Below are 24,682 nucleotides of genomic sequence, written 5' to 3'. Positions count from 1 at the left end.
GGGTGCCAGAGAGAAGAGGCTTGGGTTGACTCTGTAATGAGGGCTCTCAGGGCTTCACACAGAACCATTACGCTCCCTGTGACATGCTGAAAGAATCCAGATGCTGCTGTTCTCAGCTGTGGCCGTGGTATAAACTATCAGGCTGTTTCCCAACCCGGAAGGAACCCTCCTGTTCTCTGCCTCTGCTGCTGCAGTTACAGACTGACACCGTTTGTAGAGAAAATTGCTTAGTTTTTTCCCCCACCTACTAAAAATGACAGTTACTATGTATAGTCCCACTAGGCAGAGACAGAAACACAAGCGAGGGAGTTTGAAGGTAGTGTGTCTCCACTTTGGTAGATTCTAAGTGCTGAGGAGTAGGACAGCCAGGCAGGTCAGGTATTTATGTCCGCTTTTATTTTAAGCATATTTTCTCTTGTCAAGTCACAGCCTTCAAATTCCCCTGTCAAACTACGCGTTGTGTTTATATACGGATTCATTTTCGCTGTATGTGGAATGCCTATGACCGAGTGGAAGATCTCACGAGGTTTATTTTCAGTCGAATATTTGTGTCTATTTACGGAATCAGACCCCAGGCACACAACAATGCTGCCCCAATCAAGCGAAAACTCAAGGGGCGACTGGGTTTCTAAAGATAGTCCAGATTGTTGGCTCCTGAGGTCAGGAGATGCATGTGGTCAGATCTGGGCCGCAGCAGGCAGGGCTCGTCGAGGAGACACCTGATCCTTCACCCGTGTAACCAGATGGGAAGGCCCTGCAGTTCATACAAGCTGAGAAAATGTTCTACGAGGTGGCCCTGATCGAGCTTACCTCTCTGCATGGTTCCACAGGCAAGTTCCTCCTCCACTGCATAATGTGTGCATAATGTACACATTATATACACGTAATATACAAATAATACACACATAATATACACAGTATTTACATAACAAACAGAATATACACGTAACATACACACGGTCTAGGAAGCATTATAGTAACCACGGGGACCCATCAGGGAAATAAATTGTCATTAACTTACATTTTAAATATATATATATATATTTACATTTAGTCATTTAGCAGACGCTCTTATCCAGAGCGACTTACAGTAAGTACAGGGACATTCCCCCCGAGGCAAGTAGGGTGAAGTGCCTTGCCCAAGGACACAACGTCAGTTGGCATGACCGGGAATTAAACTGGCAACCTTCGGATTACTAGCCTGCTTCCCTCACCGCTCAGCCAACAGACTCCCTGTATATATATATATATATATATATATATATGATATATAGAACTCAGGTCTCAGCAGGGAGCCATCTAGAACATACAGAACCCTGGGCCCTGAGGAACAGGTTGAAGACCACTGCTGTGGAGAACCTATAGAAGTCAATGCCTCACCAAGCCAATAGGGACCCATGATTGATCTGACCTCCGTCCATCTTTATGTTCTGTAAACACAGTCCAGCTCCGGTCGAGAGAGCTCTCAGCAGGGCCAGTCATCTATCAGCTCCTCGACGTCCCCCTCCCTGTCTGCCTCTGCTGAGGCAGCAGTCCACTGTAGCGTGGGCAGAGAGGTGGAGGAGGAGTTAGGGGCACACACAGAGAAGAGGAATGGCCGGGCTTGGCATTATCTCATTAGGAGCTGTGTGGCGCCACGGAATACAGAGTCTCCTGAATCAGCACTCGGGCTGGATAGTTTGCCAGCACTCTCCTGAGACCACGCTGGCACCTGAAGCAGGGCAAAGGCCCTCCGTCTCTCTCCAGTCTCAGTTGAATCTTAGCTTAGTGACTAACAGCATTTTTCACTGTTACGACCCCACCCCCCCCTCTCCCTATTCTCCCCTGGGGGGAATGTTTCTTCATTGCTCTCTATTCCATCAGCCAAAATCGTATTTTTTTCCCCCCAGTCTACTCTCATTGGTGTCAGGAATGTGTGTGTGTGTGTGTTAGAAGTTGTGATTGTGTTTTAACCCGCTTATGTGTCGCGCATGTGTCAGTCAGTCCTGTAGTGGGTGTGGTGAGTTCTCCCATATCCACTCCCCTGCCACGACCTGCCTTTATCTGAGCTCTCTATCTTTAGTGTCCTGCTGTTCCCCATCCAGCCGGCTCCTCTCTGCAGTTCAGGCTCCGCTCACATCTCCGTAAGCCACGGGCGTGCCAGATCACCGGATCTCCAGCCTTTTGGATTCTATTTCTAGGCTGCCAAAAAAGACAGAACGACAGTCAGAGAGACAGAGAGAAAGAGAGAGACGAGGCAGGGCTACGGTGGAGGCTAACTGACTGATTACATGCCGTGTGTGTGTGTGACAGGACCTCAGGAGGAGGCTATGCTGGGCTCGGCAGGAGGATGTGGGTCTCCAGAGGAGCTTTCAGACCAGGCCTCCCAGGCGCAGCACCTGGAGAGGCTAGCGCAGCTCTGCATCATGAGCAAACGGTATGTAACTCAGCTGGATTGGCGGACTTAGCTGCTGCGACTAGGGCTGTCAAGTGACCTAGAATCCCCTTGTGTGTGTGTGTGGGGGGGGGGGGGGGGGGGTGTATGTGTGTGCTTCTCTTGGATCAGTGATTATGGATTATTTAAGATGATCAAAAACATTTGTGTTTTTGTTTTCAGAATGGAATGTGTGTTCTGTTTAGGGTCTTATGACTCTGCTCTGATGTCGGTCATTAGCTGTCGGGTTAGAGCAGATTTGAAGCTGGATTCCTGTGAGAAAAACCTGTAAATACACCATATGAAAAGAAAAACATACACGGTAGATTGATGTCTAATAACATAGTCATGTAGTGCATAACACATAGTTCCTAACTTTTCAAATATTGCATGTGACGTCTTGCATGTTCTCAGAAGAAGGTCAATAATATTGATGTTATCTCTGTCTGTGTGTCATTCTGTTTGCCGGGGTGAAGTTGAGATTGTGAGGTTTAGGTGATGTTGTGTAGCCATCCCAAAATAGATAACTGGAGCAGTGGCCTGCTGAGTAGAAACCCTGTGGCCCCTGTCTTGTTTACAATAAGCTCACGTCCTCCTATGACCTGAACACTCACAGTCAGGATGGAAATTTCCTCACCTAATAAACACAACGGGAAGTGTTTGGGACGGCTGCTTCCAAGCAAAGACTAGAGAGTTGAGTTTCCCTCCAGTGCGACAACAGTGTCTTTTTCTTGAAGTTTCAAGTGTTGTTACAGCACCTGGGTCTGGTTTCTGTCACTGCAAGGGTACGTTGTCAGGACACAGCATGCACACAAAAACAGATCAACACATAAGCCCTCGGTTGTCATTGGTCGGGAGATTTGAAGCATTTAACCTGATTGCTTGTGAGAGTGGCGGGGGCAGGTGGTTGCGTGTGCATTGGAAGGTGGTGGGATAAGGTGAGAAGGCTGGTTAATTTTGAATGAGATTGTGGAGATTGTTTATGACAGTACCCACTGGCTAGGGTTTCGGAGCTAATGGGGACAAGGAGTTGGTTTCTGCTCTCTGATCATCTGTACCACCCTGCACTGCATCTGAGCTATTTAAAGGGTTCAGAAACTTGAGACACAATGAAAGTGTTAGACAATCATGACGACTATCTCTTAGGAGGGCAGAGCACTTCATACAGAGATACTTTCCTTGGGAAAGTGCTGTTGCATTTGAGCTTTCAATGTCAGACTTTTATTGCGTGTGCAGAAACAAGCCCACTTCTCTACTGAAAGACCACACATGCCTGGATCACTTTTGCAACAAAATGTTAAAACGACCAAGATTGAGATGTTTTACTTTACAGAAATCCGATCATTCTATGAAACCAAAAGTCGTTTTTCAGTATGGCTACATACCTCCTCCTGAGCCCGTTGGTGCCTCGAGAGATCCATGGCTCCATCACTAAGCGCAGCTCAACATGGCAACGAACACGTTTCTAAACGCATAGGTCATGTATTTTTCGCAAAAAGCGGCACGTCACATCCCAGGGTCCTCAGCGAGACATCTGCCAGTTTTCAACTTCGTACAGTGCCCGGTTGTCGAGATGATCGAGCCGCAGACACACACACAGATTCCTGCCTTCACAGCTAGATTACAAGAGGGGCATCACAGAGAGAGGATGAAAGGAATAAGAAGCAGTGAGAGTAGAGCAGATGGGGAAGACCTGCCCCCACTAGGGGGCATCTCTGTCACTGCTGGCGCCCCCCCACCCCCCCCCCACCTCGGCCTCAACCACACTCGGAAACAGGAAGCTGTCCCGGAGCAGGAAGTTGTCACGCTGCTTGAATCTTTCAGTGCTACGGTAGGAAGTCCATTCGCTTCTCTATCTGTGCCGATCGGATGTCCTCCGAGGACCGTCTAAAACCAGGCAAGCCGACACCTGGCCATTACTAATTAAAGGGAAGGTTTAGGAACAGCACAGCTGACATCTGTCACACTAAACAAGCCTTGCTCTGCATCTATGAACACACGTGTGGGTGACGGATGTGCTCGGGCGGTGCCGGCTCTGCCCGCAGGCGGATGTGGACAGCACATCCTCAGAGGCGCGCTGTGTCCAGGCGGGTTAACGCAGACCGAGGGTGTGTGAATGGAAGGGTACGAAGTAAACCGACCCGTGAGCGCCATGCGTTCTGTAACCCACCCTGGAGGCAGGATGGAGGCAGGATGGAGGCAGGATGGAGGCCTTGGCAGCTGGCAGGGAAGGCAGGTTTCCACTGCTGCCTCAAGGCTGGCCCCCCGCCAGCGCCCGGGCCCTCAGCACACGCGTGCTTGTGTTTGTCATGCTGTTCTGATCCTAAACACTGAAATGGATCTGCTTACTTGACAAGACGGCATGCCCCACTAAGCTTGATTAAGGTCAGCCATTGTTGTTCCCTTTGAAAAAGACTTATTTGTGGGCTTAAATTAACTGAAGGTGCCAGGCCAGATTGATTTCGCTTCCGGGGCCAGACTGAATGGGATGCATTGCTTTTCTTTACTGCATATCTGATATTTGGAGGTAACATAGAACCCTTAGGAGGCATTAGGGACTGACGGGTTTTGTTCAGAGTATTCTCACTACAAAAGAATGTCTGTTATTTATGTACTTATGTTACTTATATATTCTAACAGTTTTCTCTTCTTTCTTACTTTCCCAGACCTCACCTTGCATTAGAGTACAGTGGAAAGGTATGTGCTGGGCCTTCAGTTGGCACTCATATGGTTAAACATCATAGAGACCAACTTTGTGGGAGCCTTTTCAAATTCTTGAAAATAGCGGTTGTATTATTCATGTGTCATTAGCTTTTATCAAAACGACAAGAGGGGGATTTGAACCTAAAACCTCTAGTTCAGTGGGTAAACATTCTACTAAGCTGCTATCTTGGGGTTAACTGGCTTACCATGGTATGTGTGTTCCCCAGGCGACTAAAATACACCAGAAGGCTTTTGGGAACGATCACCCCATCACAGCCAGAAGCCTGGAGTTGCTAGCCACAGTCTATGCCGAGATCGGCAAGACTGAATACTCAGGTAAGAAGAGGTCCGTTAGCGGACGACACCGCGATAACCCCTCCAAAATGGAAAAATACATGAATTACTTCAAAGTATAAATATACCTGGTTGAGTGTTTCACTAAGCACTGCGTTGTGACAGCTCAGACTGTAAACAGACGGGGGAGAGTTTACAATGTTGACATTATGACAGGACCTTGTGTTCACCGCTGAACGTAGACTGCACCTTGTCACGGCGTTTACACAAGGCTCTCTTCCTAGGCATGACAAACCGGAACAGTGCTGTTTAAGCCCCAGTACCACGTAACTGCTTTGCTTCAGAGCACACGCGGCCGTGTAAGTGGCTTACAGCACTCCCGCTAGCACATGTAAAATGGCAGTTTAAGGAAATGTTCAATTAAGAAACAGCCGTTGTACCGTTGGCCGTCCAAAGTGGTTTTGTGCACCGCAGACGGGGTTCAACAAACGAGGAGTTTTTGTTAGGCTACTCTCGACAGTTTAAGGCCACTGTCGAGGTTTGCTGGTGCTAAGAAAAAGACCCACTCTTGTTTCCTTTCCGAAACTTCGCATTTTTCACGAAGACAGGTTTGCTGTATACGGCATTAACTTAAATGCACCCTAAATGGTGAGTCAGCTGCCGGGTGGTGTGTAGCCAGCATGAAGCAAGGCCTCGCAGCGTACAGTACAGGGGCGTCATTAGACCCTTTTTACTGTGGCACGTGCCCCAGTATAAATCTGCTGTGCCCCAGTAAAATCAAACTCGCGTCCCTGAACTGTTGTATAGTGGGTTAAGCAAGGGGAGTTTTTTGTTTTTTTTGCCGAGAAGTGTATTGTGCGCAGCAATCTTGTGGCCCAGTAGAACTTTATGTCTAACAGTACCTGGCTGTGCATTTTAGATGACCTTCTGGGACAAGTCCACGGCAAAACAAATACTTACAAGTTCAGAGAACAGCTGAAGCACAAATACATTTATTTTTGCTGTGGAGGTTATTGCATATTGCGCCTGTGCTTCTGTTAGCTATTTCAGTAACCTTTATCACTAAGGCTGACTCCTCTACGGCGTCCGGGAAAATAGCTTTGGCGGAGTCGTTTGCTCTCCACAGCTTACTGCTTGAGACAGTCAGTCTGGAAGTTATCATGTCACAGCTATCAGCTTGTGTTGCCCTGCATTTACACTCCTAAAATCTGATCATTTGCTTTTACTAAATAAGATAACATATTTGTTCAGTCAGTTCGTTAAGCCTTCGGTGATTAGGTTACACAGTGCATCTTGCATTGTCTTCTGCCTCGAGCGCATCACTCTGTAGTGATAGGGTTAGTTGGGATGTTTGAGTGCACGCTCTGTTTTGCATGTTTCAGTGCCTTATCAAGGCCCAACTGGAGCAGCAACAGTAACCATCAGTGCTGTGTGAGGTTCCATGTTCCAGGCCTCCTGCTGGTCATGGTTCTCCCTGGGTTCTCACGGTTCTCTTTCACGGTCCTCCTTATCCTAGACTCTCTGGGCCAGTGTGTGTCCGCCCTGTCCAAGAGGTTTACGGCTGCAGAGTCCTTCAGAGACACCCTGAACGGGCTGCCCCACGCCCACACCCACTGCCACCGGGAGAAACGCTCTGAGCTGCGGAACAGAAAGGAAGTACACCAACAGGAGGACTCCTCCAACCTCCAGGTGATTATGGACAACTGCCAAGAGGAGAGCTGCCTGCAAACGTAGTATGCATGTGATATCACGTGGCATGTATCGTAATATTTGTTATCTATAATTTATATGATCGGGTAACTGCTCTGTGGTGACTCTGTTGTAGTATAGTTGAAGAGAAGACAGTACTGTACATACATACAGTGAAACTGAGTAGCAATCCGAATGGAGCATTCACACAAATCAAACAGCAACAGAAAATAGGAAGAAAAAAAAACGATCGAATTTCAAACCAGTCATATTTGTAAAATGCTGATCATATAAATAGAATACGTCTAAAATGGAGTGTTGTAGGTGCCTGAGCGGGAGTGAAAGGGGGTAGGGTGATACAGCAGGAGAAAAAAACAGACCAGTTTGGTGATGCTGCTCCTGCGATGGCTCTGGAGCGCGCTCAAACTGCGTGGTGTGTGTTCCTCTCCCCAGCCCGCCGGCAGTAAGACCCCCACCTCCATCTTGAAGAGGCCGGGGCCAGGGTCCGACACCGAGGCCGTCCACAGGCGGAAAGGCGAGCGGCGGGTTCGCTTCAGAGAGCCTGAGACCACGGTGCACGGTGAGAGACTGATGGGATGAGGAGCTGGTAAGGACAGGGGAGGTGCCTGGGGCCAGGTTCACTGTTAGAGGGGCCATTTACATCAAACATTGCTGTTGTGATATAGTTTTATTCACTGCATTGCAGGCATTAATGTTTTGCCTGTTATATTTTTGCAACATATATTATTTGTAATTATTCAGGGCCTCCATTTAAGGGGGCTACAAGGGGGTCCAAGCTTGTTGTAACAGAGGCACTGCCCCCCCCCCCCCATAACTGCCCCTGTGGAGGGACTTGTACTGTACCCGTAGTTTGAGTCTTGTGGGTGCGTGAGAGAGGAGAAGATGAGGTGTGTCTGTAGAGGAGTGCTGCCCTCTAGGTGTGTACTTATGTATGTTTATTAGAAGGATAAGCCCCTTGTGGTTTGGTCGTTTTTCAAGGGGCTCCTTGACACCGATACACAGAAAATTTAGTACATAAGGCGAAACAATATAAATACACTTGCAGAGACAGCAGCTCTCCTGGGTCTAGCCACTCTCTCATCCAATGATTTGTTGGGGAGTCAGGTGGCTGAGCGGTTAGGGAATCGGGCTATTAATCAGAAGGTTGCCGGTTCAATTCCTGGCCGTGCAAATTGACGTTATGTCCTTGGGCAAGGCACTTCACCCTACTTGCCTCAGGGGGAATGTCCCTGTACTTACTGTTAGTCGCTCTGGATAAGAGCGTCTGCTAAATGACTAAATGTAATGTAAATGTAAATGATTCCCCTGAAAATGCCAAAATACAGTAGACATACATGCAGGAAGTGCACACATAACCCATAAGCTATTTACATTCAGTCACATGCATATTCCTACACCAAACTAAAATCTTCTCTGAACTGCATTAAAAAAACTGTTTAAAATAATGTACAGTTATGAATGGAAAAAGAAGAGTTGATAAGACCACTAGCTCCACATCTGGGACAAGAAAAATAAGACTAATCTTCACATCCATAAAATGTGTGTGAATTCATAAACGTAATATACTGCTGAATCCACCTTTAGATTCACACCGTCTAATTCTCCACGGGACACTGCAGCACCTCACAAAACACTCAACATTGTTATGTCTGAGCTGTAAAAGAAAATTAACAAGATACATTAAAAAATCTCAGAGTAGATCGTAAAACAGACCTCCCTGGAGGGTTCGGTAGGATTCAACACCAGATAAACGAATAAAAAACACCAACAGGAATGAGTGATTTACGCTTCACACTTAATTATCCATGCAAATGAGGCTCCCGCAGATGGCTGAGTGGTTAGGGAATCGGGCTATTAATCAGAAGGTTGCCTGTTCGATTCCCGGCCGTGCCAAAAATTACGTTATGTCCTTGAGCAAGGCACTTCACCCTACTTGCCACGGGGGGAATGTCCCTGTACTTACTGTAAGTCGCTCTGGATAAGAGTGCCTGTTAAATGACTAAATGTGATGAAGGCCCCAGCAACCATCTGGGCATCAGACTGGAGGACTGTTCATCTGCTGGGCTGAACAGCGCCAGCAGCTCTGCTGTCTGTCTCCGTGTCCAACCAGGACTGACTTGACTCTTGTCTGTTGTGTGTCCAGACATCCCATATGAGCGTTTGGGCGGTAAGTCTATCTGGGACTGTCCCTCTTGTCAGTAACTCACTGAGCATGTGCTAGTCACTGCTGTGCCTTACACTCACTGAGCATGTGCAAGTCACTGCTGTGCCTTACACTCACTGAGCATGTGCAAGTCACTGCTGTGCCTTACACTCACTGAGCATGTGCAAGTCACTGCTGTGCCTTACACTCACTGAGCATGTGCAAGTCACTGCTGTGCCTTACACTCACTGAGCATGTGCAAGTCACTGCTGTGCCTTACACTCACTGAGCATGTGCAAGTCACTGCTGTGCCTTACACTCACTGAGCATGTGCAAGTCACTGCTGTGCCTTACACTCACTGAGCATGTGCAAGTCACTGCTGTGCCTTACACTCACTGAGCATGTGCAAGTCACTGCTGTGCCTTACACTCACTGAGCATGTGCAAGTCACTGCTGTGCCTTACACTTACTGTGGCTGTTGAGTGCTTCTCACCGAGTGTGACCGTGTTTCCGAGTGTGACCGTGTTTCCGAGTGTGACCTTGTTTCTGGCTGATAAGACACTCTATATGGGAGTGTTATGGCCGCTTTAACATCGGACAGCCTGTTTTCCCTCTCGCTTCACACCTAGTTTACCCGTCACCTGTTCGGCTCATGGATGGCTCAGCACGTTTAACGCAGAGCTCAACCACATCAGGTTGCTATTTAACAAGATTCACACTTACCTGGAAAGAAGCGTGACTGAATCCACCAGGGAGGTTGTTTACACTGTACAGTCGATCATTAGCTAAATAAAGTGATCCGTTTTGTGTTGGTCCCCAGCATATGACACATCACAAGCCCGCTCCCACCTGGCCCTGTTTACCTGCCTGTTCCTGATGATGTCACTGCTGGGCGTGGCGCTGTACTGCACGGATCGCCGGCGGCCTCAGCGCATGTGTGAGGACCTGGAGGCCTCTCTGGCAGTCTACCTGCTGAAGGCCAAGCAGCTGGTCTGGGCCTGCTGGGGCTGGCTCACCATGCAGTGACGGGAACCAGCCGCCAGGAAGGACAGGGAGCAAGATCTCCACGCTCTCTGCATCCGCCCGGACGCTCCCGGAACAGCTCAGTCCACCGCCGCCCGGCTGAAACTCTTTCTATGGCCATGGGCTGAGCTCCCTTACTGTTAATCTCACACGAGTAGGAAGAGCCTCGTAATCCCAGAGATAATGTAGCTTCGATGCTTGTATGTATATGTACCTGGGGGGAGGGGGGGCCCGTTCAGTTCGGTTGGTATATTTTGCACATTTGCAAAGCTAAAGCTCACTGGTTATGCTCACTTAACTGCTACGGTCATTTGCCTTTTTTGATTATCGGCACACATTTATTGTACGTGTGTGAATGTTTCCATGGAATGCAAATATTTATTTTATTACAAAACTATAACATTTTGTGTACATTGAATATTTACACGGATATGAATGTGTATATATGGTAAGGTCTACAACAATATTAAGGTATATTAAGTCAATATTCAGCCTTGTTATTGCACATTTTTGAATGTTGGGACCTCTAACATTGTTTGGATTCGGCACTGAACACCTTAACTGTCCTACGTGAGGATTGGGGGATGAGTTAAGCACAAACGGGATTTCCTTTTGAAAAGGAATCCATGAAAAAGAATGACAGGACTGTATCACTTCACTGTGCCAGGTCGAAATTGAATATTTATACGAATGAAGTCATCTTTCTTTTACGTACTACATGCTCTGTGGTCTATCCACCTTTAGTCAGTGGACTGAGCTCAGTTGGATCAAAGATGACAACATCTTCAGCACAATACTGTTGTATAAATTCCCCATGTCATTATTTATAATCTAAATTAATGTGCTCAGAATGAGTGCTTATGCCAGTGTTCATCCTAAATGTTAAAATGCCACAACTAATATCCTTCATCTTCAAATGTTATCTATTCTTGTAAACTGTAAACAGCAGATACACAAATATCTAATACTTTTCTTTCCTGTACATTGAATTTTATAAGGATTTTGTTACCTGTTACATTTCTATTTCAACTACTAGTCTGTTTCAACTTCTGCAGAATTCAGGTTTTTAATCTTGATGTCAAATGCTTGTTCAGCTGTAGATACGAAGGGGGTTGCATGGTGAAGGATGTACTGTAGATGAGGTGGATGGATTGGCGTGGTTAGAGGCCAAACGCAGCAGCATAACTGAACACTAGCATCACTGTGAGACTTGCGGTAATTGGCACAAATCTAATTTAGAAAACACAAGTCTCCTGAAAATGGGTCACGCTTCAAAGGGCTTCATTGGTGCATGTCACAGACTTTTAAATTTGAGCAATAAGACACCACACAATTTATTTTCCCAATAATAAGTTATTCTTTATATAACAGGTTTCAGGGAACACAACTATAGGAAATGATAAGGTGCGAGAAGTCTTACGTTTGAAGCTCTTTGCAATATGGTTCAACCAATGCCTGAAAAGATGAGGTATGTCTAATCTCGAGGGCTTCCACTTAACTGTCAGACTAAGCCATCCTCAGCAACAAGAACACCTGGGGAAATATTGCCTGTGTGCACATTTTGGTTTGTAGCTGCATTTCATGTCTGGCAATGTGTTTGTGGTCACTTTGAAAAAAGTGCCTTTTGGAAGGTTTTCTTGGTTCCTATCTTTTATATGATTTGAATGAATACAAATAAAACTTGTCATTGCATACTGTACCAAAGCCAGAGAACGTGGTGGCAGGCTTTTATTGCCACTACCCAGCATGCTCTGTACCGCTTGTACTCCGTACTGGATGTTTAGACTAAGAAGGGCCAGACCGGAGGTGAAATGAACTTCTGACTTCTGGTAATCTCACTTCACAACTCTGTCCTTTGAAAATAGAAAGTTCATTGATTGACCATGTGCATCATACAAAGCCTACGTAATACCTTACAAAAAACACTTGTTTGGTGCAGATTTATTACTCTGCAAAAGCACACATACACAGCATGCAATAAAGCCGTCTTAACTGAAGCAACGCTACCCAGCCCACAGGGTATCTGTGTTGAGAGTACACAACCAGGAAGCTTGTCCCAGAAACATATTATTCATGATATAATACTCCAGTAGATCGAACCCTAACCCTACTCACTGCATGCACACAGCCCATGCTAAACCAAAGCACAAAGACATGAAGAGCCATGTAAACTGTCCTTCCAACCTCCCTGTCTGCATGAGTCACCAGAATCATGCTGCTAAATGGGGAGCCTCGCTCACGGTGGAGGAAGAAAGGCCTAATGCATCACTTACATCCTCCTTATTAAATGTCTGTATATTCTCTCTGCTCATGCACGTCTTAGCGTGCGCCTAGAAGCAGATGACGCGTCAGCAGTAATTAGCTTGCGTTTAGATTAACACAGGAAGCAAGTGGACAAGCGTATTGAATCTGCCGCAGAATATCACTGACTTGTTCACCCTTTTAGAAGTTCACCGTCCACAGCGACGTTTTAAAAAGGAGGCCAGTCAAGTACGGTGAGATGTAACCCAAAGGCATGAAAGGAATCCTATAAAGTTTACTTGTGAGTCAGAACCCATTGATTTGATTGTATGAATCGACAGGGTCTGGTCACTCTACAGTGGCAGGCAGGGCTAGCGAATATACTGAAGTCAGTAACTAGTGTTTCTGTGGGTGCCCATATGTGTGTGTGTGTGTGTGTGTGGATTTGTGCGTGTGTGCATATGTCCATGTGAGTGTGTGCGTGTGTGGATGTGTGGCTGTGTGCATACGTGTGTGTGTGTGTGTTCTCAGTGCTCTATATCAGGCCCTTCTTCCGGTCCCTGCCGTCGGAGCCTCGGCGCGAGGATCGCCCCAGGAGCAGTTCCTTCTCGTGGATCAGGCTGTCCAGAAGATCCTCCTGTCTGTAGTTGTGGTAGACCTTGAGGAAGGCCATCACCGCGATGCCCAGCCATGCCAGCCAGCACGCCCACAACCCAAACTGGAGTCACACAGAGAAGTATCTAGAATCCCATCTCAGTCTCCCATCTTTACACTGTAGTTAACATCAGGGCCTTAGGGTTCATTATACTTTTGGAAAAATGACAAATCTGTCACCTTTTTATGAAGAAAGATCATATTTAACGTCCGCATTCTTGGTTATATACAATATACATGTAAAGTTGTCCTACCCACATCTGAAAGCAAACCTACACCCTTGGTTAAAAGACCATCAGTTCCAGTCATACCTGAGCAATAGCAAACTGGTCATAGAAGGCAGAGTTATCCAACCCCAGCTCCAGATCCGTGTCCTGAAGGTCCTCACAGCTGCAACAAACAAACAAACATGTTATGTAAAGCTGTCTTTCAGCTACAGGCGATGTATGGTGGCGCCCTGACCACAGTAGCCCAGACAGGGTCAAAGGGTACTGTGGTTCTGAGATGGTGAGCAGGTCATGTGACCGGGTCATGTGACCGGGCTCACCTGCTGGGCATGCTGCCCCCGTCTGTGACAGCGTCACACCACAGGTTGAACCCCACGCTGGTGATGGTGCTGGACAGGAAGACCATGAACACCATCAGAGAGCTGATGAGCAGGTTCAGGAAGGCATTGAAGATGGAACTGCAGAGGGAGAGAGGGAGAGGAAGAGAGAGAGAGATGGTTTGTAAGAGAACTTGATGGTTTACTGTTATGCTAATTGGAAAAAGGCAATAGCAAATTGATAGTTGTTCTATAGATACTCCTATGATAACCAGTTCCACGACTGCAAGGCAGGATGTTCATAGGCCAATTGCTGTACCAAAATAATTGGAAAAACATTTGTCTCAATTCAGAAGTATCTCTACAAAACTAAATGAAAAACAGTGGATCATTTGCAATGGGCATCCTATATGTGAACTGCATCACATTGCATTCGGATCCTCAGGCTGGTAGTGTGGCTGAATGAGGCTGAACGTGTTATTGTAACCAATGGATTCTCTTCTGCCAGGCCTTTCTGCAGCAAATCTAGCCTACTGCATAAAAATAAACTAAATGAACCGAATGTATTTGTACTATTTTTATCGGTGCAGCAGGCAGGCTACAGGCTGGCGGGGATTCAGGAGTGCGTGCACATGAACTACCCTACATATGTCTGCATGCATCTCTTAGCAATGCGATCCTGTAAAACAAGAACAAGCAAATAATGTTTCAGAACAACCACAAGTGAAACGGCACTCACTCGTCGTGCCCTTTGCAAAGAAAGAAAAGCAGTCTCCACGCCTGCACTGCAGACACGACAAGGGAAGCTATCCCGACAAAAGTGATGAAACTGCATGAGGACTCCCGTCCCCACTCCTCAACGATGAAGCGCTGTTTCGATACTGTGATATTTTCATTCTGCCACATTCCATGCGTGAAAAGCAAACATTTCCCCCGAAAATCTTCCGTATTTTCGGAGAGAGGCACAACGGCAATGAAACTGAACAAAAAAGCAAAAAAATAGAGGATACATTGCGCGAATATTAAATTATCGAGGGCCATCTTTCCATCTCCAGTCTCAGCTCTGCGACCAATTGAAACGGCGCCTGCGCAGTGGACACTTTGACGCTGCGTAGGCGCAGCATCATGCACCACCGCTGTATCTCAGATAATTGAATTGATGTGGAATTGTATGCTGGACTGGTATAATATGAAATTGGGTTGTTGCCTTGGTTACTATATAAATTAATATTTTGAGAGGCATTATCTGTGTGATATCATTTATAACTCACTCTTTATCTCCCACACGCAAACACACACACACGCGCGTTCACGTAAGAGTAATAGCGTCATGATACAGGGTGACAGTTCTCAAGGAGAGGCAGGTACTTGTCAGACTAATCTGTGGCGCTTCAGAGGGTCCATCTGGTGTACAGTAGACAGGTACCTCCCTCTGGCTCCCTTCCTTCCCCAACACGCCCCCCACCCCACAGACAGCGCCCTCCAGTGGGAATGCTATTTAACGGTCTGTCCCTGCACCTTCAACCTTCCTTTACGTTGGACCTTAATAATCACGTCTTGACCTTGCTGAGGAAATGCCGAACGCTTAAAAAGGTCGTCCTCATCTGCGTAAAAACAGCTTGGCATTGCCTTATTAGACTGCATTCTATCAATGCTTTTAGCAATCTTGATTTGAATGTGCATCAGAGCAAGGTTAAAGACATTCATTTTGTAAATGATGGGGGGACAGAGATGAAAAAGCAATAAAAAAAAATACTTTATAGGTGTCAGGAAGGGGCTCCGATGGAGAAATATCATATATGCGCAAGTATTAATCTTTTAGTTTTCTACCGCTTCCTTGCAGCCACTCAGACAAGTATTTATGCCAGCAGTTTACCAACATCAGGCGGCCATTTGTATCCATCACGGCCGGGCCGCTTTTAAAGCCTCGCCATCCATGCCGGTGATTTATGTGTCATTTAGCTGCATCTCAGAGTCCCGATTTCCATTATTGTTATCATTTCTCAGATTAGTGTGAGTTATTGTGTGTGTGTGTGGTCAGAAAATGAATTTCATTCTGAGGTGTTGTGTCCAGGTGGTGTTTTCTCTTTCATGCCTTGTCAGAAGTTTACAATTTCAATTTCTGTAAAATATTTTTATTATTTTGAGTAACATTATTTTAATTTGTATTTGCCTCAGTGATTCACTTGTGTACAGTATGAGGAGGATGCTGAATATTTTTCATTACATAAGTATCTTCGTCAAATGTTCTGGAGTAGCATTCGGCTAAATTACTTGCTGCCCAATCAAATGCGGGAGTCTGTTCCCAGGCTAAAGAACCCAAACATCTTTCTAGCACCACCTCGTGTCCAGTCTTCTCTCACCTGGTGAGGTCATGCTGGGAGGCCCTGAATGACCAGAGGGTATACCTCACCTTCAACCCAAGAGATCCACACACACACACGCTCACAGTCCACTAACGCACCTGGATAATGCGACAGGGACCCTGGGGAGACCAAGCAGAAGTGTGTCAAGCTGAAATGTGTGTTAAGTTATTCAGCCTCAAATATGAGAGAGCTGGGCAGGAGGGAGGAAGAGAGAGAGAGAGAGGGGGGGGGGAGGGGGGGTAGGAGTAGTGGTGGGAGGGAGGGGCAGGTGGGAGGAAAGAGAGGGGGGGAGGGGTAGGAAGGAGGGGCAGGAGGGAGGAAAGAGAGAGAGAGAGAGGGGGGGGGAGAGAGAGAGAGGGGGGGAGGGGTAGGAGGGAAGGAGGGGCAGGAGGGAGGAAAGAGAGAGGGGGGAAGGGAGAGAGGGGGGGAGGGGTAGGAGGGAGGGGCAGGAGGGAGGAAAGAGAGAGAGAGAGAGAGGGGGGGGGAGAGAGAGAGAGAGGGGGGGAGGGGTAGAAGGAGTGGTGGGAGGGAGAGGGGGAGAGCTGGACAAGAGGAAGGCTGCCAATCCAAATGCTGTCCCAGGGCTCTGCTGTACCAACGCAGGGAGCAGTGGCAGCAACAGCAGGCTGACAGCATTGGGAGGTCATCCATGTTTCATGAGGTAGAATAGCAGAAAAGCAAACATCCTTTCAGAAAACGACTAAATAATCTGAATGGCAAAGAGGTTGTCAAAAACAGGGCGTCATGCGTTGCTTTTAGAATGTAGCAGAGATCAGCGCTACATCTGCCACATCCAGAGTAAGGGATGTTTCCAACACTGAACTATCCTTCATGAAAATAAAATAAATCGATTCAAGATAAATTAATTATTTAACCCTTATCAATAATTTCTGAGATGAATTATTGACAGGGTGTTTCTGATGTGTGTGTGTGGTATTAATGCAGCTGTAAGGAGAGAGGGGGGTGGCCAGAGAGAGGACCGCCATTGCGTGGGCGAGGCTGCCACGGAAACGGGAGCTGTCACGACAAATGTGACCACTCAATTGGAGAGGACAAACCCCATGCGACAGAAGAGGTGATGTAGCAGCGGCGGGTCAAAGGTCAATCTGTGGCAGTCATGGTGACGATCATCACAGTGTGTATGCTTGGTGGCTTCATGGAGGGATGTACCATTTAACACTGTCTTGTATGTAGCTGAACGCCTGCTGCTGAAAACAGCAGGCACCTATTGCAGAGCAGAAAACATTAGCATTTACAATGTTTTTTCTGTAATTGATCCATAAAACGGTACGATTTAATCTATGATAGAAAAATATTTATTGAACATTTACTCTATACATCTACAAAAAAAAAACGAATAAATAGAAAACACTCTTAAGACTCGTATCGGCATGCTGATGGTCTGTGTTGATGCTCCACAGCCCCTGAGGATGCTGGGTAATAACACGGCCCCTGAGGATGCTGGGTAATAACACGGCCCCTGAGGATGCTGGGTAATAACACGGCCCCTGAGGATGCTGGGTAATAACACGGCCCCTGAGGATGCTGGGTAATGTCTTCAGGTTTTCTTCACACGCTTGCCCCTCCTGGTGCGCGGCCCTCGCTGCCCCGCCACGCCCTGCTCTGCCCGCTGGTGCGGCGCCTTCCCAGAAGCCCTGTGGGCCGCAGGCTCCTCCTTCTCCGTCTGGAAAACCAGGAAGTAACGGAACAAACAGAGACGATTAGGCCCTGGTTTCCTGAGTGTGGGGCGAGGGGCTGGGGGCGTGGGGCGGGAGGTGTGGGGAGAGGTGGCGGGAGGTGTGGGGAGAGGTGGCGGGAGGTGTGGGGCGAGTGGCGGGAGGTGTGGGGAGAGGTGGCGGGAGGTGTGGGGCGAGTGGCGGGAGGTGTGGGGAGAGGGGTGGGAGATGTGGGGCGAGTGGTGGGAGGTGTGGGGCGAGTGGCGGGAGGTGTGGGGCGAGTGGCGGGAGGTGTGGGGAGAGGGGCGGGAGGTGTGGGGCGAGTGGCGGGAGGTGTGGGGAGAGGGAGGTGTGGGGAGAGGGGCGGGAGGTGTGGGGAGAGGGGCGGGAGGTGTGGGGAGAGGGGCGGGAGGTGTGGGGAGAGGGGCGGGAGGTGTGGGGAGAGGGGCGGGAGGTGTGGGGAGAGGGGTGGGAGGTGTGGGGCGAGTGGCGGGAGGTGTGGGGAGAGGGGTGGGAGGTGTGGGGAGAGGGGTGGGAGGTGTGGGGAGAGGGGCGGGAGGTGTGGGGAGAGGGGCGGGAGGTGTGGGGAGAGGGGCGGGAGGTGTGGGGAGAGGGGCGGGAGGTGTGGGGAGAGGGGCGGGAGGTGTGGGGAGAGGGGTGGGAGGTGTGGGGCGAGTGGCGGGAGGTGTGGGGCGAGTGGCGGGAGGTGTGGGGAGAGGGGCGGGAGATGTGGGACGAGGGGGTGAATATCCTGTGCCCATTAATCTTTCCCAGGGGGGTGGAGGATACTTCGACCACAGGGCCAGACACTGATTAAATGTTCCTAATAGAGGCTATTCATCTCCCTGTGAACGCCCCGCATGTGACACCACAACATGGCACACCACCAGACAGCCCTGCTCCAGACCTACACAGAGGAGTTCACAAAGATGCACAAGTACATTGTTTAAGTTCAACCACTGATGATTCCTGGTGGAAAACTCTGAGCTCTCTCTGAGGACAGCAACAGCGAGGATTTTGAGAGAGGTTGAGCTGGTCGCTCTTTATGTTACAAAGGTACATTTCTGTCTCACAATAATTAGCAGTCATAAATTACTGTTCAAAAACATAGTCTTGTTATCTTTAGATAGTCCTAGATTTAAATTCAGATGTGAATCACTTTGTCATTCTCCTTGCCTATTCGTTGAGTATATTCAGGACTAAAAAAATTTCATTTCCAACCATTAGTCATTTATATCTCTCAATCTAATAATTTATCAAAAACACAGAACCATATATCATCTTTCTCTCTGGTGTGTTCATGGCTAGAATGCAAAGTCAGTGTTCAGGCTTGGACTACACTAACTGTGTAAAGGCTTCCTGTTTTACTGTAGGCTGGTTACACTGTTAAAATTCTCATATTTACGGCATCTTCTGCCATGTTAGTAGACGTCATGTCTACATTTCATGTATCCAGTTGGCTCAAATCAACAATGCCATTAAATACTGCTGCACACACAAAGGTATTATCATCTTGTTTATCATCATGAATTAAATGCTTGATTACATTTCACCTGCTAAGCTCCATATGGTCATGTGACTCCAACAGAACAATTACACGATTACATCCCAATTAAGCAATTATCTAATGAAATCTAAATTTAGCTACAGCTTAATGGTATCTATGCAGTAACATTAGCCTACACAATCTTCCCATCCTCAGATGACATCATGCTTTGGTGGCATGGGCCAGTTTCACACAAATGGTTTTTGAATGATTTGTTACTCAACCAATATTCTTTTGCTTGATCTGGATGATATCATTGGCCAAAGAGGATATGAATCTGGGAAGAAATGAGGTGTGTGTTGAGGGAGGAGGCAGGGAAAGGGGGGTGGGGTGTGTGTGTGTGTGTGGGGGGGGGGTGTGTGTGTGTGAGTGTGGGGGGAGGGGGATGTGGGGGGGAGGGGGGGGGGGAAGAAGAGAGGGGCAACATGCTGATTTGGGAAAGGCTTGACTGAGTTAAGAATGAGATCATGCAGACACACAATAAAATGCCTGGAAGCTGGAACAATACTGCCCTCCATTGGTCTGTATAAATGCATAAACTTCGCAAACACACACCCACACCAAACACACCCACACCAAACACACCCACACCAAACACACACCCACACCAAACACACCCACACCAAACACACACCCACACCAAACACACCCACACCAAACACACACCCACACCAAACACACCCACACCAAACACACACCCACACCAAACACACACCCACACCAAACACACACCCACACCAAACACACCCACACCAAACACACACCCACACCAAACACACACCCACACCAAACACACACCCACACCAAACACACACCCACACCAAACACACCCACAAAAACTCATACACCAAAATGGCCGCTCCTCGCACACCAAAACAAACACCTACCTGTTTCACCTCCCTCTTGTCTCCTTTCTGCTTGCTTGGGGACTCCGAGAAGGTGACCAGACTGTGGGAGTACGCCCGGCCAGGAACAGACGCCCGCTTTTCTGGGAACCAAAACAAGAACGACCTGTCAGCATTCTGTGTCAGTCCTTCACGGGCCGAACACACACACACACACACACACACACACACACACACCCTGAGACACGATGCTGAAAAAAGAACAGAACAGGATGTCAGGGTCACTCGTCATCTGAAAACCATCGATTTCGTGAAATGTCACAGAGGCTCCCTGTGGTTTGCTGGTGTAGCAGAGGGGCCAGAGCAGGGGCAGGAGGGTGGGGGGGGGCTGAGAGAGGCCCTGGCAGGGGCAGGAGCAGGGGCTGGAGGGTGGGGAAGGAAGATGAGAGAGGCCCTGGCTCCCCCAAGTGACGGCCCAGGGGAGACACATCTGCTCAGGGTCACACCACCAGCGTCACGTCCAGGGGCCAGCCAGAGGGAGGGGCTCACGGGGGGCTGAGAATGTCCGGGTTAAGAGCTCTGATCTGACAGAGCGCACTCACTGATCTACCCACCTACGCACCCCATCTTGCAGTTTAAGTTTGCTTATTTATCCTTAATTAATACATTGGTTTATTAGTTAACCTTTGTGTTTCCTTGGAAAGGCCTTGTCACCCCTGTGGAGCCAGACTGTGGCAGTTGGAGCACGCAGTGGAGACGGACGTTACCTAGGGTTACGGTGGGCACCTGCTCGATGGCGGGCAGCAGACCGGTGGACGCCCTGCGAGTCTCCAGCGCCTGCTTCCACCAGCTGCCCAGCTTGCAGTGTCCCAGCCGGTCGGAGGTGCTCCTGAAGCAGGCCGCCTCCTTCCTGGAGGTCTTGCCTCCTCCCGGGGACCTCTCCCGAGAGCTGCCCTCCGGGCCAGAGGGGCTGAGCTGTGGGGAGCGCGTGGGGCTGGTCCGCGGAGACAGCGGGCCTGCGGGGACCTGCAGGTTCCTGGAGCGGCACAGGGGGATGTGCAGGGAGAAGTCCTCCAGGGAGACGGGCCGTCTGTACCTCCCTGGGCCCCTGCTCTCCTGCTTCCCCTCTGGGCTGGAGCTCAGGCCCGAGCTGTCCTGGACCTCCAGCAGGTCCAGGCTGAGGTGCAGCTCAGACAGCAGGTCCTGGGTGGTCTCCGTCAGGGCACAGGAGGTCAGGATCTCCGGCTGGTCCACTGCATCCTGGGAATCCCTTCTGAAACACTCCACGGCTTCCTCTAGTGGAGGGAGGTCGGACGCTCTCTAGATACAAAAAAACGTTTTTGAACTATGTAAAAAGACCAAAATAGCTTTTAAGTATGTCACCAAAATAGTAAACAAAAAACAGAGGAACTATATCAGGTGAGGAATGAGCTCTGTGTGTCTGTGACCGGGCAGGCGGGAGGTGTCTCACCTGTAAGGGCCCAAGTTCCAGGAAACACTGTGACGCAACCCTGGAGGTCTGGGCGAGGAGGACAGCTGCCTGGCTCTCTGAGGCCTGGGCACTGAACTCCTCGGTCGCATTGGGAGGCCCGTGGGAGACGTCCCTGCACACTCCTTTGTGGTAGTCTAATTTATCTGCAAAAATGAACGTAAAGATCAGGTAAAAAATCGTGTCTCTGTTAGACTGATGCAGGAGATATTTATAGAACAGTGGTTAGAGCATGTACGTTGTGTATTGATAGTCACTAATATATATTGTCTGTATTGCTACAGAGTACCAAAATCATTGTGCATTCTGTTTATTTATTAACTTCTCATCTTTTATTTTGGCTGCAGATCAAGAGGTCTCTTTGGAGAAAAGGATCTGCTAAATGAATACATGATCGTTTATTGTTGTTTAAGTCTCACCATAGTCAGGAGTCAAGAAGTTGTGACTTTCCATTTGACACTCCAGTGTAGAGAGCACTGATTGGTTGTCTTCGTTGCTGTAGAACTGAGGAGGGAGGTTCAGTCTGCTCCGAGGCCTGCCAATCAAACGAAGCGATGTTCAACCTGCGCTGCACCAGCCTGAGCAACCAGTGGAGTTTAGTTTTCCAAACCGATAGACAAGACATTGACAGTTTTGACGATAACGTGTTTGGGCATGATGTAGGTGCTGAGAGAGGGAACCTCCTGTCGAGGAGAAGACCCAGGTCTTCGCTAGCTCCAGCAGCCTCCATCAGGACCTCGCCCCCCTGGGTGGAGCAGGTCAGCACCTCCTCCACTGCCCCTGAGGAGAACCAGAGATCTTAACCCCGCTGACAAACATCACAAACAAACAAGCTTCCCAACACCGATGGAAAGACCACCGTAGCCTCTCTGTGCATGTGCTCTCACAGTCGGAGAACACCAGCAGGCTGTTGAAGGAGAAAGGGTCTCCGGCGCCCTCTAGTGTCAGAGTGAGGTCGGGGCAGCCTGGTGGCGTTTCGGCCGAGCTCAACCTGCTCTCCTCCTCCTGCGCGCTGCAGCAGTCCAGCCCCGCCTCGCTGCCCAGCAGGGCGGAGATCTGCTGCAGGGTCACGGTGCTCTCGTACGCACACGGGTGCTCCCACCTCATGTGGAACAGGGACGAGGCAGAGGCGAAGGAAGAGGCGGAGTCAGGGCTTCCGACGGAGGCAGAGGGAGAGGCAGGGGGGGAGGCAGGGGGAGAGGCAGGGGGGGAGGCAGGGTCGTCCACAGATACAGGGACCTCCTGTGAAACAAAGCTCATTAATGCTCTCACTTTGTCACACAAAGTGTAAATTAATTAAAAATAATTATGAATTTAACCCCAGAAGTGTTCATTTTACCCATTCAGTGTTTATAAAGATCCCCTGCCATGAGAAGGCCCTATGTAAACACTTCTGGCATTCAATTACATTTAAAGAATTTAATTTGCAAAATTGCTAAATGAAATTTCGAGCAGCACACCTCAGTCACAAAAGGTGACTGTTCCTCCAGGTTAGCGGCGCGTGGCTGCCCCTCTGTCCGCCTGTCAGACAGGCCCCCAGGGGAGGGTCGGGGGAGGAGCTGGCGCAGAGCCTGGGTGGAGAGACAGGGGCAGCTCTGCCTCCTCTCTGGAGCCTCACAAAGCCACACCACCTCCCTGAGAGAGAGGAGCAGGGAGAGACACCAACCCTCACCCACACTGGCTAGCAGAGCAGCTACGTAGCGCTGGTTACTGAGAGGCAGAGAGCAGGGCTGGTTACTGTACCTTCCTCTTGGTCTGGGAGGTGTCAGTGCACTCACAGCCTCTTTGAACAGTCGAACCAGATCGTCTGAGCACAGCTTGTTGAGACACTGACACTGGTACAGCTGAGCCGAGAATGGACTAAGAGGTTGCCCTGAAACAAAGGATCGTGGTGGATTTCATTTGAATTCGTTGAACATTTTGACTGAATTATTTTTACATTTAAAAATATCATCTTTTGTTGTTTATTTCCACAAATCAGTACCTGGCCATTTCACTGGCAGGTGTGTCTCGTGGCCTCCCGGTGGTTGAGGAGCTTTCTCTTCTCTCTCGCCCTCAGAGTCATCACCACTCTGCTCATCACTCTGTCACAACAAAGCCAAGCGATCACGTTCAACAGACTGTCAACCCACAGTCACAAACGTCAGCGATCGGCCATGACGTGTCAGAAAAAAGTTCACCTTGAGAATCCCTTCGCAGTTGGAAGCTTCCGGATGCAGGCCAAGCCTGTCACATTCCTGGAGGAGGTACCTCACTGTGTCCCTTCTTCCTTTGTGACTTTTCCTCAGGAGGGCCCAAGCCCCTGACACGTTACTTCAACCAAACAAAAAACACAAGCAGTGAACTCAACAGTCTAAAAACCAAACAGGAAGTCTCCTAAATCAGACGTAACTTTGACTCTACCCGTTCTGCAGGAGAACATCCACGCAGAGCTTGAGGTCGAGGGTGCCTTCCATGGCCGGCCTGGTCCAGAGGAGGTACCTGAGGGCCATGCAGGGCTGCCTGCCTCGGAGCAGGCTGTGGAGGATGCAGCGATGCTGCCAGGACAGCCAGGGCGCCGCACACCTGGGGCTCAACAGCAGCTCCATGGAGCTCTGGACAGGACACAGGCGTTGGGGAACTGCCACAGCGGTGAAGTGGTGCTGGATGGTTGTGTTGAGGGTCTGGGACTACGTACCGACATGTGGCCGTGGTCCAGGAGCCAGAAGCCTCGGATCTGCTGGGAGAAGCTGGGTGGGATGGTGAAGGCGTTGCAGAAGGACTGCAGGAGGTCATCTTTACACTGAAGGAAGTTGGCCATGTCCAGCACAAAATACATCAGCTGGGACACATTAAGGATCGATCACAACTGGAGAATGTAATGGATTGGAAACGTAAACAGACATGTTGAGAACAGTTGGAGGAGGTCCTTGTAGCTTGGATACAATGGCCTGGGACAGACATGTTGTCGACGCGAGGCAGCAGAACCAGCTTCAGCAGGGCCTGCAGGTTCGGGGAGGGTACACTTGGTCAGTGCAGTCCTCTGACGTCCAGA

At 48.9% G+C, this 24,682-nt stretch overlaps 3 protein-coding genes across 6 annotated transcripts in view; 1 reads left to right on the top strand and 2 right to left on the bottom strand.

Annotated features, from left to right (window-relative positions):
- The window catches only part of c9h14orf180 (chromosome 9 C14orf180 homolog), a 17,485-nt gene extending 6,793 nt beyond the window's left edge, over positions 1-10,692 (top strand). For 2 of the 3 annotated variants that reach the window (XM_062470023.1, XM_062470024.1), the window contains 8 exons: positions 744-830; positions 2,293-2,416; positions 5,080-5,110; positions 5,344-5,452; positions 6,927-7,099; positions 7,553-7,679; positions 9,264-9,287; positions 10,085-10,692. In XM_062470023.1, coding sequence (XP_062326007.1) covers positions 744-830; positions 2,293-2,416; positions 5,080-5,110; positions 5,344-5,452; positions 6,927-7,099; positions 7,553-7,679; positions 9,264-9,287; positions 10,085-10,290 — 881 coding nt within the window. In that variant the 3' untranslated portion in view covers positions 10,291-10,692. The remainder of the gene's footprint in view (positions 1-743; positions 831-2,292; positions 2,417-5,079; positions 5,111-5,343; positions 5,453-6,926; positions 7,100-7,552; positions 7,680-9,263; positions 9,288-10,084) is intronic. The other variant, XM_062470025.1, reaches the window with a different exon arrangement.
- A 748-nt stretch (positions 10,693-11,440) lies between these two features.
- Positions 11,441-14,804, bottom strand: LOC134026965 (transmembrane protein 179). The gene is made up of 4 exons (XM_062470050.1): positions 14,466-14,804; positions 13,730-13,867; positions 13,494-13,572; positions 11,441-13,246 (listed from the first exon to the last, which is right to left on the bottom strand). Exons 1-4 carry the CDS (start codon positions 14,765-14,767, stop codon positions 13,064-13,066), a joined length of 702 nt encoding a protein of 233 aa, XP_062326034.1. The 5' UTR covers positions 14,768-14,804; the 3' UTR covers positions 11,441-13,063.
- Positions 14,805-17,391: 2,587 nt separating this feature from the next.
- Positions 17,392-24,463, bottom strand: LOC134026614 (uncharacterized). 2 transcript variants are annotated; one of them, XM_062469511.1, is made up of 13 exons: positions 24,326-24,463; positions 24,052-24,242; positions 23,829-23,961; positions 23,633-23,732; positions 23,392-23,521; positions 23,109-23,283; positions 22,536-22,890; positions 22,329-22,428; positions 22,068-22,183; positions 21,631-21,794; positions 20,927-21,479; positions 20,196-20,302; positions 17,392-17,770 (listed from the first exon to the last, which is right to left on the bottom strand). In XM_062469511.1, exons 1-13 carry the CDS (start codon positions 24,446-24,448, stop codon positions 17,651-17,653), a joined length of 2,367 nt encoding a protein of 788 aa, XP_062325495.1. In that variant the 5' UTR covers positions 24,449-24,463; the 3' UTR covers positions 17,392-17,650. The 2 variants fall into 2 exon arrangements, with proteins under 2 accessions (XP_062325495.1, XP_062325494.1); XM_062469510.1 differs by having other exon boundaries at positions 17,392-17,776; positions 20,202-20,302.
- Positions 24,464-24,682: the final 219 nt, after the last annotated feature.

This window comes from Osmerus eperlanus, chromosome 9 (assembly GCF_963692335.1).
Source record: "Osmerus eperlanus chromosome 9, fOsmEpe2.1, whole genome shotgun sequence".
In the NCBI taxonomy this organism is placed as follows: domain Eukaryota; kingdom Metazoa; phylum Chordata; class Actinopteri; order Osmeriformes; family Osmeridae; genus Osmerus; species Osmerus eperlanus.
The sequence above is the reverse complement of the archived record's forward strand: the minus strand, read 5'-3'. Positions and strand labels throughout refer to the sequence as shown.

Coding starts and splice junctions, on each gene's coding strand:
- LOC134026614 (XM_062469511.1), bottom strand. CDS start 24,448: ATGGCCAACTTCCTTCAGTGTAAAGATGACCTCCTGCAGTCCTTCTGC. Junction 21,795..22,067: donor CTTCTTGACTCCTGACTATG/GTGAGACTTAAA, acceptor TCATTTTTGCAG/ATAAATTAGACTACCACAAA. Junction 20,303..20,926: donor GGTGCCCACCGTAACCCTAG/GTAACGTCCGTC, acceptor TTTGGTTCCCAG/AAAAGCGGGCGTCTGTTCCT.
- LOC134026965 (XM_062470050.1), bottom strand. CDS start 14,767: ATGGCCCTCGATAATTTAATATTCGCGCAATGTATCCTCTATTTTTTT. Junction 13,573..13,729: donor GGGGGCAGCATGCCCAGCAG/GTGAGCCCGGTC, acceptor TGTTTGTTGCAG/CTGTGAGGACCTTCAGGACA. Junction 13,247..13,493: donor ACCAGTTTGCTATTGCTCAG/GTATGACTGGAA, acceptor GTGTGACTCCAG/TTTGGGTTGTGGGCGTGCTG.